At 41.3% G+C, this 16,120-nt stretch overlaps 1 protein-coding gene across 2 annotated transcripts in view; it reads right to left on the bottom strand.

Annotated features, from left to right (window-relative positions):
* Positions 1-16,120, bottom strand: part of asap2a (ArfGAP with SH3 domain, ankyrin repeat and PH domain 2a) — a 157,440-nt gene that overhangs the window by 33,889 nt on the left and 107,431 nt on the right. For both annotated transcript variants that reach the window (XM_060934099.1, XM_060934101.1), the window contains exons 6-14: positions 13,660-13,789; positions 13,338-13,423; positions 10,142-10,217; positions 9,929-10,015; positions 7,112-7,215; positions 6,896-6,965; positions 6,361-6,448; positions 1,216-1,264; positions 889-1,055 (exon numbers count right to left, since the gene is read on the bottom strand). In XM_060934099.1, coding sequence (XP_060790082.1) covers positions 889-1,055; positions 1,216-1,264; positions 6,361-6,448; positions 6,896-6,965; positions 7,112-7,215; positions 9,929-10,015; positions 10,142-10,217; positions 13,338-13,423; positions 13,660-13,789 — 857 coding nt within the window. The remainder of the gene's footprint in view (positions 1-888; positions 1,056-1,215; positions 1,265-6,360; positions 6,449-6,895; positions 6,966-7,111; positions 7,216-9,928; positions 10,016-10,141; positions 10,218-13,337; positions 13,424-13,659; positions 13,790-16,120) is intronic.

Genomic DNA, 16,120 nt, shown 5'->3' with positions numbered 1-16,120 from the left:
CTGTAGCAGAGCGCATTGAAGCAAAGCGCCTAATTTCTAGTGCGCATGCCCTGAGTAACTGGAAGCGCCATTTGTAAATAAAAACGTTTTTGGTTGGAACAGGTTGCAAGCATGAATTTCCGTCGATTTCTGGCATGAAACATGCTTTAAATCAAGTGAAAATTGATGACAACCTGCTACAGAGCCGGGAGATATGCATGAAATATGTCATATATGGGATTTTCGATTTTCAAGTGAGTAAACGATATCGTATCGTACCCCCGAAAATCGTACATGATCGAGTATCGCGAGCTGTGAGCACAGCCCTATCCTTGATCTTTGGGATTGTCTAAATACTGTATGTTCTCTAACAAACTCTGGGGCCTTCCAGAGAGACGCTGGGATCACGAGCATCATGAGCTTTATTATACACAATCAACTAATTCTATGACGTCTGATAGCAACAGGTTGCACCTGAACTCATTTAGGGATTTCACAGTAAAGGGGGAAAACGCTTATACAATCAACATTTTTTTTTTTTTTATTGTTCAGTAATTGTACAAATCATAAATTAGTAGGGTTTTTAAACCCACTCCACTATTATGGCTATTCTATGTAGATTCATGACAAATAATCTCATTTCACTTCCAGGTTGTAATACTCCAAAAATGTGGAAAAGTTCAAAGGGGTGAATACTTATGCAAGCCACTGTAGTTGATTAAGTAAATATCTTTTCCAGTTCCGCAGTACCGTGGTATGCAGATCAGTTTCTCATCCTCCTCATTACACTGAATCATTTCAACTTACAGTCTATTCCAAGACTTGTCTTTTGTTCTTGCTCTGATCCATTCAGACTTCCCGAATCTCCCCCTCCCTTTCGTAATTCCAACCCGTTTACGAGTCGCTCACCGGGAGCACCGCAGTCACAGCAGACGTCGTTGCCCGTCATGCGTTTAACCTCGCCCAGGATGGCTTTGGTCAGCTCCTGAACGATGTTATTCTCGCCCACGTGCTGGTCTCCCTTAAAGGCGTTGTTAAGCGCTTCCTCCTTACTGTTCTGCAGCACCGAGATCCAGCTGAACAGAGACGAGGCAGAGGAAGAGACACAGGAAGAGAGCGTGAGTGGAGAGGAACGAAAGAGTAATTGATTTGAAAGAAGGTAATTAGGAGGCCAGGAAAAGGAACTGCAAGACGAAAGGTTTCCTTTTGGCGCAAAAACAACACACACATGCTTACATTTGGCACTCCGCCTCGTCCTCTGCCTGAAAGTGATACGTTCGGTCATCTGTGAGATGGAAGGACAGTAAGAGGGGAGAGAAGGATGGAAAGCGAGTGTGAGAAGGAGGAAAGGGATAATTAAATATAAAAATATTCTGTTTATTATATATTCAGGACCAGTCAAACGTTTGAACGCACTTACTCATTCATAGTAATGGCTCAGTGATATATGGATAAGTGACATCTTTCTGTTTTAGCCAGCATTAACTTTTTCAGCAATTTGCGCTACAGTAGCTCTTCTGGGGGATTGGACCATATAGGCTAGCCTTCATGCCCTATGTGAATCAGTCAGTGCGTTTACATGCACATAGAGAAAATCGAATTTCTGCCGTAGCTCGACTGAAATCGAAGTTCTAAATGCCATGGAAACACCTTAGCTCGGCTGAAATCGAACCGAACTTGATTTCTCGTAATCGAGCTACACGACCTAGATTATGCGATTTTAGCCGAACTACTTAGTGCATGTAAACCCTATCGAGCTACGTAGTCGAGCTACTTACTTCAGCGCTGCCCCTTCTGGAAGTGACGAGTGACGAGACCACAAGCGGGAAACACAACAGCCTCGGTCGGCATGACAACGAATCATGACAACGGCATGAATCTTTTCTTTTTGTGGCATTGTTTGCACTGTTAAAATTTAGCTCACTTACTGTATCACCAAATACATCTGTACAGCTGTTGCATAGCTGTGAATTGTGTACATAAACAAGTCATTGTATTTGTGTGTGTGTGTGTGTGTGTATATATATATATATATATATATATATATATATATATATATATATATATATATATATATGTCCAACATCTGAAGAATGTCAATAAAAACAAAACAATTGAACTTTGTGTGTTTATTAAGACATAAGTTAAATTGTAAGCAAAAAAAAAAAAAAAAATTTTGTAAGCAAAAAATGGACTTTAGAAAAATATACAATTGTGCAAAATAAGTTGTCTTACAAAACAGTGGTCTGCACAGGACAGTTTGTAGCCATACAGTCTGTTAGAGCAAGCCTCACAGCTTGAACACGGAACTTGTGAACACGGAACTGCCAGTGTTGCCAGATTGGGCGGTTTTAAGTGCATTTTGGCGGATTTGAACATGTTTTGGGCTGGAAAACGCCAGCAGTATCTGGCAACACTGCTGATAACTTTGTTTATACTCTTGAATAGCTCTTCTTCATGACGACAACCGGAAGTGTACCAACACGATGGGGCGTGTAGCGCCACCTGTGGCTCGGGTGCACAATGTACCTCACACAATAGCTCGATTTCCTTGTGTGCATGTAGGATTGGATTTCTCTGGCACCTCTGCTGGGACCCTGCTGGGACAGTAGCTCGATTTGGATGTGCATGTAAACGCACTGAGTGAGCCTTGGCCACCCATGACCCCGTCACTGCTTCACCGGTTGTCCTTCCTTGGACCATGTTTGGTCGGTACTAACCAGTGCATACCAGGAACACACCACAAGATGTGCCATTTTGGAGATGCTCAGACCCGGTCATCTAGCCATCACAATTTGGCCTTTGTCAAAGTCGCTCAGATCCTTACACTTGCCCATTTTTCCTGCTTCGAACACATCAACTTCAAGAACTGACTTCTCTTGCTATCTAATATATCCCACCCACTGACAGATGCCACTGTAATGAGATAATCAGTGTTATTCACTTTACCTGTCAGTATTTTTAATTTTATGGCAGATCAGTGTATATAAACAAACTAAAAACCTTTAATTATATATAACAGCTATGTTAGTTGTTTACCGTGCAGTAAAAGCATTTTGGTAAAAAGCAGCAGCGCTGTAAGTAAAGCACGGATTGACCCTTGAGCAACACATTTAACCTAAATTCCTCAGCACTTCACTTGCACTATTATAAATCACTGTACAACATTCCTTAAACTACAAGTCATAAGACTGACATAACCATATACCGTACATTGGCATTCTGGCAGTTTATGATTCAACAGTGACATGTTACCATTACTTGACATAACAGCATGTTTCATGTCATTTGCTGATTTTATGTGTAAATTGAGCATATACAGTGCATTGCAAAAGTATTCATCCCCCTTGGTGTTTGTCCTGTTTTGTCGCATTACAAGCTGGAATTAAAATGGACTTTTGGAGGGTTAGCACTATTTGATTTACACAACATGCCCACCACTTTAAAGGTGCACATTTTTTTTTTAATTGCGACACAAACAATAATTAAGATGAAAAAACAGAAATCTGGAGTGTGCATAAGTATTCACCCCCTTTCGTATGAAACCCCTAAATAAGAGCTGGTCTAACCAATTCACTTCATAAGTCACGTAATTAGTTGATTAAGATCCATCTGTGTGCAATCAAAGTGTCACATGATCTGTCACATGATGTCTGTATAAAATCAACCTGTTCTGGAAGGACCCTGACTCTGCAACACTACTAAGCAAGCAACATGAAAACCAAGGAGCACTCCAAACAGGTCAGAGACAAAGTTGTGGAGAAGTATTGATCAGGGTTGGGTTATAAAAAATATCCCAAACTTTGAATATCCCACAGAGCACCATTAAATCCATTATAGCAAAATGGAAAGAATATGGCACCACTACAAACCTGACAAGAGAAGGCCGCCCACCAAAACTCACAGACCGAGCAAGGAGGGCATTAATCAGAGATGCAACAAAGACACCAAAGACAACATTGAAGGAGCTGCAAAGATCCACAGCAGAGATGGGAGTATCTGTCCATAGGACCACTTTAAGCCATACATTCCACAGAGTGGGGCTTTATGGAAGAGCGGCCAGAAAAAAGTCATTGCTTAAAAATCAATCACATTTGGCGTTTGTCCAACAGCATGTGGCAGACTCCCCAAACACATGGAAGAAGATTCTCTGGTCAAATGAGACAAAAATAAAATTTTTTGGTCATCATGGGAAATGCCATGTGTGGCGCAAACCCAACACCCTGAGAACACCGTTCCTACAGTGAAGCACGGTGGTGGCAGCATCATGCTGTGGGGATGTTTTTCATCTGCAGGGACAGGAAAGCTGGTCAGGACTGAAGGAAAGATGGATGGCACTAAATACAGGGCAATTCTGGAGGAAAAACCTGTTTGAGTCGGCCAGAGGTTTGAGACTGGGACGAAGGTTCACAGTCTAGCAGGACAACGACCCTAAACATACTGCTAAAGCTACACTGGAGCGGTTTAAAGGGAAACATTTAAAATGTCTTGGAATGGCCTAATCAAAGCCTAGACCTCAACCCATCTAACTTGGAGTTGGAGCAGTTTTGCCTTGGGGAATGGACAAAAATCCCAGTGGCTAGATGTGCTAATAGATACATACCCCAAGAGACTTACAGCTGTAATTGTAGCAAAAGGTGGCTCTATAAAGTATTGACTTGGCGGGTGAATACCTATGCACACTCCAGATTTCTGTTTTTTCATCTTATTGTTTGTGTCACAATAACAGACAATGTGCACCTTTAAAGTGGTAGGCATATTGTGTAAATCAAATAGTGCTAACCCCCCAAAAATCCATTTTAATTCCAGCTTGTAATGCAACAAAACAGGACAAACACCAAGGGGGATGAATACTTTTGCAAGGCACTGTATAGTTGATGACAGAAGCTTTGACACATCCATGTATGGACACAATGCTTGAAGACATTAAAATCTGCTCATGGTGCTCTTGCCAACACCGAAACACAAACTGTCATGAGAACTTGTAACACCTGTTATGATGTGTTGATGTCACGATCATCACTGCATCGCTTATGATGCAGGGTTCAAGTATTACTGCGATCACTTTGGATGCAGAGTCTAGAATTTAGAGTCAGCTAAAGGAGGGCAGTATAGACACTTCCAAACTAGCAGAAATACAACGAGAGAAAAAAAAAAATTGGTGTAATTGGTGAATTATTAAAATTGCCATATTATTTATACACACACACACACACACACACACACACACACACACACACACAATACCAGTCAAATGTTTGAACACCCCTTCTAATTCAGTGGTTTTTATTTATTTATTTTTATTAATTAAAAGACACTTCCTGTCTTAAAGTAATGATGGATGTCGTTTCTCTTTACTTAGTTGAGCGGTTATTGACAATTTGGATTACTACAATTGTGGTGTTGAATAGGGCTGTTTACTGTATTTTTATTATTTACTATTTACTGTTAGATCTCAAACACCTTAAGAAGGTAAAAAAATTCTCATCTCATCTCATTATCTCTAGCCGCTTTATCCTGTTCTACAGGGTCGCAGGCAAGCTGGAGCCTATCCCAGCTGACTACGGGTGAAAGGTGGGGTACACCCTGGACAAGTCGCCAGGTCATCACAGGGCTGACACATAGACACAGACAACCATTCACACTCACATTCACACCTACGCTCAATTTAGAGTCACCAGTTAACCTAACCTGCATGTCTTTGGACTGTGGGGGAAACCGGAGCACCCGGAGGAAACCCACGCGGACACGGGGAGAACATGCAAACTCCGCACAGAAAGGCGGAGTTTAATTTTTGACGAGGCACACTTGTTAATTGAAAAGCATTCCAGGTGACTACCTCATGAAGCTGGTTAGATAATGCCAATAGTGTGTAAAGCGTCATCAAGGTAAACGCTGGCTACGCTGAAGAATCTAAACTATAAAGCATTTTGTTTTTGAACACTTTTTTTGTTTACCACATATGTTCCATGTTATTTCATAGGTTTGATATCTTCGGTATCGTTCTACAATGTAGAAAATAGTCAAAATACAGAACAGCCTATGAATGAGTAGGTGTGTCCAAACTTTTGACTGGTATTGTACATCATACAAGTGCCCATGTCAGTTGTTACTATAGTAAAGATAAAGTATTAGAATGAGCACATGAGAATAAACCCTGTGATCTGTCTTACAGCTGATCATCATGACTTTTCCGGACTTAATTCATACTTTTACTGCCTGTACAATGTGAATGGAATAAAAAAGGAAAATGGCATAGGGTGTTGTGATTCCATTCATCTAAGCTCTTGCCCATTTGGGTTTAGAACAACTTTGGAAACTTAAGTTAAATATAAAACTGAGGCAGTGTGTGTGGGTGGATATTGAAAGGGATTGCCATACGTGAGATGAGGTCAAAGCTTTTCTTCTCATCTGGGTTGTGCTTGACCTGGCAGGTTAGGAGATTGAGCTTGGCTGGTGGTCTGTTTGGCTGGGAGCACAAGTGTGTGTGTGAAAGAGAGAGAAAGAGAGAGAGAGAGAGAGAAATGAATTAGCAAACAGAATGAATGATAATAATGAGGAAGACTTTCACACGATATGTAAATTTCACCATCAGTTTCTTATGTTGCTCTTTTCATGAGAGAAAAGCATTCTGAAGTTATACAAGCCAAGCTTCTGTATGTTCTAGAAGTAGGTGTGGCACAGTTTCCCTCTTTCCCCTTTTCTGGGAAAAGTGGGAAAATTCCAAGTAGAAAGAAACAGAACAAGCTTGTCGCATTACTCAATACATGCTCCAGTCTCCAGGACAAAAAGTAAACACTGAGAGAAAACTATTTGCTTTTGGAAGGTTTGAAAGTGGGATATCCAACAATAAAGTGGAATAGAGAGAGAGGGAAAAGAAAGAGTAAATATACAGTTTATCAACACTTTGGCTTACCGTCCCGTGGGAGATGGTCAGGTAGCCGTTCTTCACTGTGCACTTCCTCTTCTGCCACACTTTCCGTAGACTGGAGACAGGAAACAGGAAGCGTCATCATGCTGATGCTGTCCTCCAGTCCATCAGTTCAGTTAAATCAAGTTTTATGGCTTTCATAACATGATGAATACTGCACTCATGTCCTGCATGACATTTTGACGAAGTTAACTCACTCACCCATCACTTTTCTTGTACAGGTTTCCACTGCGCTCCGTGCCGTGCTCCTTGTTCCCCTGCGGCTGGTGCAGACTATAAGTGGTGCTCTGCCGCACCTGGGAATCCTATGAAGCAGAATAATGATGCGTGTAGATGCATGTATACATTTATCTTTAAAAAAAAAAAAAAAAAGACAGGAAGTGGCTATTCCCAGAGTCAAAGGAAGGGAAAAACTTGCACTCTGATGCGGTCACTTCCTTTAAGGAAACTTCCATAGTGGATGTGCCAGAACCCCCTGAGAGGCGACCACATTCACAAACTTGGAGAAAGTAATAAAGCTTGAGAGTGCAGTCGGCTTACCAGACTAAGATTTCAAAAGTGCTTTTAATGGAATGAAATATGTACAAGCCAGCAAAATCAGATCATTAAAAGATACAATGACTTGATATGTTTTTAAACACTTTAAACCACAAGGAAACTTCATTAGTTCGGTCAGTGTATGACAAAAAGAAAGAAAACATGAAACTAAATTGGATTTCTGCACCTGAACACATACGAAGGGTACGTAAATCTTTCTGACTTCAGATTAAACAGTGGGACCATTTTTCAAACTTCATGCAAAGATGCCAACATTGCTAATAAGAAAATCCTAGCAGGCAGATAGAAAACACTTAATCTTACCGTTAAAACCCGAGCACGTGTCTGCAGACGGGACGGCTCCATGCTAACGGCATAAATGATGCAATGCGTACTGTTTGAACTAATGTTTAACCGCAGAAATGTTTAGATTTATAAGGAATTAGACGAGTGCTTAAGCTTAATTTATACAACTCTTACTTTTTAAGAAATAAACAAACAGCCCATGAGTGGTGTTGCACATAAATTATGCAGAATTTGAGGGGAAAAGAGAAATTGCTCTTTTCTTAGGCCCTGTCCACACGGCAACGGATTCAGGTGAATCTGATAAAATTGTTTATCGTTTCGGCCTGGCGTCCACACGGCACCGGCATTTTGGGTGCCCCAAAACGAAATCTTTTGAGAACGGGTTCCAGAGTGGAAAAATCTGGCAACGGTGCCGTTGCGAAGTCGTCTGGATGAGTAGAACGGATTTGTTTACGATGACGTCACAACCACATGAATGTCAGTGCTTCACGCCGGGTAGAAGTGTAACGAACTCGATGCGAGTTGTCAACAAATCCTATAACTTGGTTCATGAAATGCGCTTACAAAATATATTCACTGTATTATTGTGTAATGGTGCAAAGTGAGAGAGAGAGAGAGAGAGAGAGAGAGAGAGAGAGAGAGAGAGAGTGTGTGTGAGAGAATAGCCCTTAGGGCAGAGTCTTTAGTCCAAACACTGCGGAAGCAGTACCAAACCGCGCACCGCCCGTGCGCTTTCCAAAAACAAAAACAATCCCGCCAGCAAACATAGGAAAAAAAAAAAGGAGCGATCTCACCTCTTCAGATATTGGTTTAAGTCCGACAATACATTCCTCAAAAAGGGCGTAGAAGAACAAAGTAATCCATCAACGTGTAGCATTCAATTTATTCTGGACCATTAAAGAATTCTGGAGGATATAAGAATGTTGGCGTACCAGCTTCCATCTACCCCCATTCATTCCTCTTTCCGCGTCTTTCGTTTTACGAGACTGATTAATAATCAAAACTTTATGTGGCTAATGCTACAGAAGAAGGGGTTTATGCGCATGCATCTACTTCTATTGTTCTGGTGTCTCTGATGGGAACATAGAGGTGTGGCATGTGTATTGCATCGTTTTCAGCAATCGTTGTATTACCATATGTACCTGATATTTTACTGATCCGTTGCCCATGTGGACGCGATATTTAAAAAAAAAAAAATCTCGTTGCCGTTGTCGTGTGGATGTAGCCTTAGTGACACTAAAGGAAAACTTCAAACATATTGTCCACTCAACAGGAATAAGAAATAGTTCAATACATGGGAAAAAAATGCAATATAAATAGTGATGCACTGCACACTATTACCGAATGAGCTGTTTGTTGACAAATAAATGCAAAATATTCACCCTTTGGTTTTCTATTGGTTTGTGAATCCAGATTAAAAGTTGTTCATCAAAATAAAGTTTGTGCAAAAAAAGTGCAAATACAGGTTTGACGTCTCGCTTCCTTTCCCCTTCGGTTAACTGGGTTTTCTGCTGTCTGAATTTTATTTGGAGTTCTGCCTTTTTTAGGAAATCAGAAATCACTACAGTTAAACAGCACATGTTGGCACTTCTGTACATAAATAACAAAATAAAAGGTACAGGAAGTAGGGACTTCATGGTCTCCCATCCCCTGCACCTTTCTTCACAAAAAGTGGACATCAAGCAGGCACTTACTCTCCTAGACTTCGTTGGTAAAGGACGGAGGCATTAAAGAAAAGAAAAAAAGCTTTCCATCAGACGATTTAAACACAATAACAGTTACACAAACAAGACAAACACAAAAGCACAGCGCAGTCGTCTAAACGCCAGATCTCTCGGCGACTCAGTGGCTACTCACAGAGTTAAGAAGGTTGTTTACATGCTTTTAATTCAAATGCAAATCGCTTAACGTTTAAGGATTACAAGAGATAAAGCTGTGTGTTTAAGGTAAAGAGCAAACACATGAAGTCCGTCTAAAGAGACAAAATGCGAGCTTTCAGAGCTAACAATTCCAGACAGTCCTCAGTATGTGCAGTATTTATTATTGGTTTTGATTAAATAATATCCTACATTAAGTTAAGCCTGACTTTAAGTCCTATCACATCAGTGTGAGTAAGCTACAACCAAATAAAAGTGTACATTCACTATACTTTGGGCACGATGAAGCTGGCCTTACCTCTTTCTGCTCCACCTGAAGCGCCGTCTTCAGCACGTCTCGTAACTGTGTGAGCTGCCGGCGTTCCTCATCCTGAGCCTGTTTGATCTAAAACACAAAGCCAAGTCAGCAACAAGGCCAAATACTACTCCTCTTAATAACTAACTAACAGCAAATAATTATATGCTTAAGCCAGAAGGCATCAACACGCAGCTATGTGAATGTTCTGCTCACCGTATGCAGGTCAGTGGCCAGTTTCTCTATCGAGGGTTTCAGGTTGTCCACTGCCTTTAGGCCGTCCTGAAAGAAACTGAGAGACAAGATGTCCGATCAGGTGTAAAAATACATCACATTAGCGTCAAACCTCCACTAACATCCTGCCAACTATCTCACGCACACAAGCACGCACACTAATGGTCTAAAAATCTCTTCTGAGAATAGCATTTTTCGCCTGATTTCTAAAGTAATTGGGCAAAGCCTACAGGATGAGGCCAAGTCTCACCTCTTAATGTGGAAAATATCTGACTGTCACACGAGTGGAGAAGAACAGGAATATTTTGGGCATACATTTTCCCAAATAGACAGTATTGATCCAGGAACCTTTTCACTTCAGGCTTTTCTCCTAGTGAAAAAATGCCTGATGTGTGGATGTGAGAGGGAGTTTGGCAAAGTCATTCGCAATGTGTCTGATATTAAGGTTTATAAAGATGTGTGCCACAGCCTCGGAAAACCCTTCACATGGCCATTTTTTAAATACATTTTTATTACACATATAATACTGAAAACCAAAAACGGGTGGCACAGTGGTGAGTGCTGTCGCCTCACAGCAAGAAGGTCCGGGTTCGAGCCCCGTGGCCGGCGAGGGCCTTTCTGTGTGGAGTTTGCATGTTCTCCCCGTGTCCACGTGGGTTTCCTCCGGGTGCTCCGGTTTCCCCCACAGTCCAAAGACATGCAGGTTAGGTTAACTGGTGACTCTAAATTGACCGTAGGTGTGAATGTGAGTGTGAATGGTTGTCTGTGTCTATGTGTCAGCCCTGTGATGACCTGGCGACTTGTCCAGGGTGTACCCCGCCTTTCACCCGTAGTCAGCTGGGATAGGCTCCAGCTTGCCTGCGACCCTGTAGAACAGGATAAAGCGGCTACAGATAATGAGATGAGATGAGAAAACCAAAAACTGACTGGTTCTTGTATCTCAACCAGAAGTAAAGCTGCATTTAAAGATTCCAGTCATTATCTGATTACTAACAAAACGGATTAGGTTTTCGCTACGGCACGTACAGTACCAGTCAAAAGTTTGGCCACCCCTACGCATTCATAGGGTTTTCTGTGTTTTGATTATTTTCTACATTGTAGAACAATACTGAAGATATCAAAACTATGAAATAACATATGGAACATGTACGGAATTATGTGGTAAACAAAAAAGTGTTGGAAAAAATATATGTTTAATAGGTTAGATTAGTCAAAGTAGCCAGCGTTTATCTTGACGCTTTGCACACTATTGGCATTCTCTTAACCAGCTTCATGAGGTAGTCACCTGGAATGCGTTTCAGTTAACATGTGTGTCTCATCAAAAGTCAACTTCTTGCTTTCTTAATGCGTTTGAGATCAGACAGTAAATAATAAATATACAGCAAATAGCGCCATTCCACAACTGTAATAATCCATATTACGTGAAGTAAATGGAGCTCAACTAAGTAAAGAGAAACAACATCCATCATTACTTTAAGACATGAAGTGACTTTTAATGAATAAAAATAAATAAAACACCATTGAATTAGAAGGTGTGTCCATGAGCCAAGCCTGGCGTTTACTATGTGAAGAAATCACACTTCGGTAGAAAGGTTTTAGACATGTTTAGACTGATGCCATTAACAGCTGTGTTCGTTAAACTGGCTCCTTATCAGATATCATCTTTGAATCTTGCCTCGGGGTGATTAAATAGTAAATAATACAATTCCTAGATGGTTCTGGTGAAATATACAGTACTTATAATTAAAGTTGAGGCGTTACAGGCAGAAAAATCCTGAGTCTTCTTTTAGCTCTTTGCCAGAATTCTGTCACAGTGACATCCAATGGGTTTTTTCCCCAGAATGACACATATATTACATTATAGGCATTTAGCAGACTTATCCAGAGCGACCTACAACATACCCAGAGCAGCCTGGGGTTAGCTTCCTTGCTAAAGGGCACTTCAGCCATTCTTGCTGGTCCATGGAATCGAACCGGCAACCTTTTGGTCCCAAAGCTGCTTCACCGTGGGCAGCACGGTGGTGTAGTGGTTAGCACGGTCGCCTCACAGCAAGAAGGTTCTGGGTTCGAGCCCAGTGGCCGGCGAGGGCCTTTCTGTGTGGAGTTTGCATGTTCTCCCCATGTCCGCGTGGGTTTCCTCCAGGTGCTCCGGTTTCCCCCACAGTCCAAAGACATGCAGTTAGATTAATGTGGGGTGGTCTTGGGCTGAAGTGCTCTTGAGCAAGGTGCTTAACCCCTGACTGCTCCCCGGGCACTCTAGTGTGGCTGCCCACTGCTCTGAGCGTGTGTGTTCACTGCTTCAGATGGGTTAAATGCAGAGGATGAATTTCACTGTGCTTGAAGTGTGCATGTGACAAATAAAGGTTTCTTCTTCTTCTCTAACCATTTGGCTATGGCTCTCTCTCTCTCTCTCTCTCTCTCTCTCTATATATATATATATATATATATATATATATATATATATATATATATATATATTTATTTTTCATTCATTCCCCCACACATATAACATCTAAACATTAGATTCAACTTATTTCATGGTTGCAAAATTCCCAAATGTAGTAGTAGTAATAATAATAATACACATAAGCAATTCAAAGGTAGCACAATTCTGCAGGAAAATTACACATCTGGCAACACTGCTCCTAGCAGTGGCATTAATTTCTGCCTGGCTTTCGAAGGGGGAGGAAATTATGCACAGAACTGACCATTGCTAATTGCCCAAACCTTATTAAATCAAACAGCATATCTAATAAGCTGCATGACATGTCCTTGCTCACTGAAGCGCCACTTTAAAAATGACTTCGCTTCAGGGCATAATGAAAGTGCATACACACAACGTGGTGTGATTACACACTGAATAAACACTGAAAATATTACTGCAGGTGAACATCACACACTTAATGGCTGATATTTGGTCTATAAAGCTTCCACTATGCACATTTTAACTGTCTCCTCCCCCCCAAGATTTTTATTGACATCCCTTGCTTCTTTATCGAAAGCTATTTTCAAGTCTTGGTCAAATGATTATTATGTGTAAATTATTATCGTCTCACTGTCACAGCTGTATGTTGCAAGGTGAATTTATTTTCGGCTGCAAAAGAAAGACTGATATTGACCTTTCGATTGAAAGTTTTCTGAATTATATTTAGCTTCAAATTTGATACTATGGCCTTACTTGCACTGCGCGTGGAAATACTTGATGAGGTTCTGCAGCAGATCCACACCCTTCTTGATCTTAATCTCATTCACTTTGAGGAGATACTGAAATGAAAATCCACCAGACTGAGGAATATGGCAGAACAAACGTAACAAAACGGTAATCTTTTTGTAAAGCCGAGCAGAAAATTACCAACAACATTTTGAGAAACGTTCATTAAATTTGAGGAAACATTATAATACTTGACTAAGCATGCTCTGTTGCACAATTTTACACACCAATTAGCCATTACATTTTCTCTTTCTGCTCATCATCTCTAAATGTTCTTGCACGTCCTGACCTCGCACATCTGAAGCTGAAAGAAGCGCCTCTCCTTCTCCATCTCCTCTGCTATCTCGGCCCCGCTGATCTCTGTCCGGATCATTCCGTGCTGTCGGGCGTGCTCCTTTTTCTCCTTCTCAATCTTGGTGCTGCAAGGAGCATAAAATTACCTCTTAAAACCTGAACACGCCACACTCACGTTTAAATCATTATAAGACACCACTTGTGAAAGAGAACAAGCCTTACAGATGCTCCAGTAGCACATGTATCCTACTTTATGGACGCAGCATTTCCTTCGTAAAAAGGAAAGCCAAACAGTGGCAGGATTCGCGAGTTAGCATCAATGATGGAGTTTGGGCTTTCCACTTCAGGCAAGAGATCACTGAAAAATTAACTGATTTTTTTTCCTTTTTAAATATCCCTATCCTGCTCAGGGATCAGAAGCCTATCCCAGAAACACTTTGCAAGTGAGGTGAGAATGCACAGTTCATCGCAGGGCACCATGCACACACATTCACACACCATGCTGGTTGTAAAGCCCCTTGCCAGACAAATTCATCAATACTACTTTTTTCTGTCTGGATAAGTTTACCATATTAATCAACGTGAATGCTGTTAGTACTAAGCTATAGAACTCTATGTCTATAGGTAGGGCAGAGTGGGGAGACATTCAGGGAAGATATGAGACATTATATGTTGGGAGACTTGGGACAAAAATAAAATACCTCGGCCTACATGTTTAATTTTTATTCATTATCAAAACCTGTAACATATGAACTGTATGAACATACAATGCCGGTACAGCGATAGAAAAATGTCAGTTTACTCAAAACCTGACGAGACAAAATGGTTCCTTTCTTAAGAAGGAATGAAATAAACTTAATCCTCATGCAGGTACATGCTCACATTTTTAACAAACATTTTTAAAAATTTTATATTTGTAAACCACAAGAAAAAAAAAAAATCTGCAACATGAACCGTCCCAACTCTCCTATCTGACCATCTCATCTCATCTCATTATCTCTAGCCGCTTTATCCTGTTCTACAGGGTCGCAGGCAAGCTGGAGCCTATCCCAGCTGACTACGGGGGAAAGGTGGGGTACACCCTGGACAAGTCACCAGGTCATCACAGGGCTGACACATAGATACAGACAACCATTCACACTCACATTCACACCTACGGTCAATTTAGAGTCACCAGTTAACCTAACCTGCATGTCTTTGGACTGTGGGGGAAATCGGAGCACCCGGAGGAAACCCACGCGGACACGGGGAGAACATGCAAACTCCGCACAGAGGGGCCCTCGCCGGCCACGGGGCTCAAACCCAAGACCTTCTTGCTGTGAGGCGACAGCGCTAACCACTACACCACCGTGCCGCCCCCCAGAATACAAGTTTAATAAACAATACTATAATATACTATAATAACTCAAGGGGTGGCACAGTGGTGTAGTGGTTAGCACTGTCGTCTCACAGCAAGAAGGTCCGGGTTCGAGCCCCGGGGCCGGCGAGGGCCTTTCTGTGTGGAGTTTGCATGTTCTCCCCGTGTCCGTGTGGGTTTCCTCCGGGTGCTCCGGTTTCCCCCACAGTCCAAAGACATGCAGGTTAGGTTAACTGGTGACTCTAAATTGACCGTAGGTGTGAATGTGAGTGTGAATGGTTGTCTGTGTCTATGTGTCAGCCCTGTGATGACCTGGCGACTTGTCCAGGGTGTATCCCGCCTTTCGCCCGTAGTCAGCTGGGATAGGCTCCAGCTTGCCTGTAACCGTGTAGAACAGAATAAAGCGGCTACAGATAATGAAATGAGATGATAAATCAAGGCTACATACTTTAATTCCTAACAAATCCAGAATTCACCAGCAGACATTACACCATTGAATGGAGGTGGAGTGAAGTAGAAAATACAAGTTTTGGTTGATAAAAATATTGAACTGCACAAATCTTACTGCAATGTCCAGCTTCGTGACTCCAAAGGAAATCAGTTACTCAAAAGGGGCAACATCGAACATTTGATGTCATCTAAAACCTGATTGGTTAAAATTAATTTATTGGAATAAAGATTGTCCCAAGTCTCCCTGCTCTCCCCTAGTCATGTGCTTCAGGAGAGATAGTCCTCCAACACTGGCTTCTCCGATCAGGTTTTATTTTGATAACAAAGAGCTATTATTTATTAAAGAACCATTATTTATTACTTGTTATAACATTATCACTATTTTTCACCCTAATATATATCCAGTATAAACCTCAAGCACAAATATTAGGTTATATATTAAAAGTGAAATTGCATATTTTTCAAGTTGTTAGGCTATATTAAAAGTGTACAAAGGGGGAAATATTTGTAGATGGACAGAAAAAAGTAGAAAACCATTCATTGTAAGCATTTACATCCATCATAAATCAGAATTAAGATGGCCACCTCTGGATCCTCTGCCTGCGAGTCTAAAGCCCAGTGGGTTTTTATCAATTTGTCAATGACGTTG

This window comes from Neoarius graeffei, chromosome 11 (assembly GCF_027579695.1).
Source record: "Neoarius graeffei isolate fNeoGra1 chromosome 11, fNeoGra1.pri, whole genome shotgun sequence".
NCBI lineage: Eukaryota > Metazoa > Chordata > Actinopteri > Siluriformes > Ariidae > Neoarius > Neoarius graeffei.
Note: the sequence above shows the minus strand (reverse complement) of the source record. Positions and strands in the feature narration are given on the sequence as shown.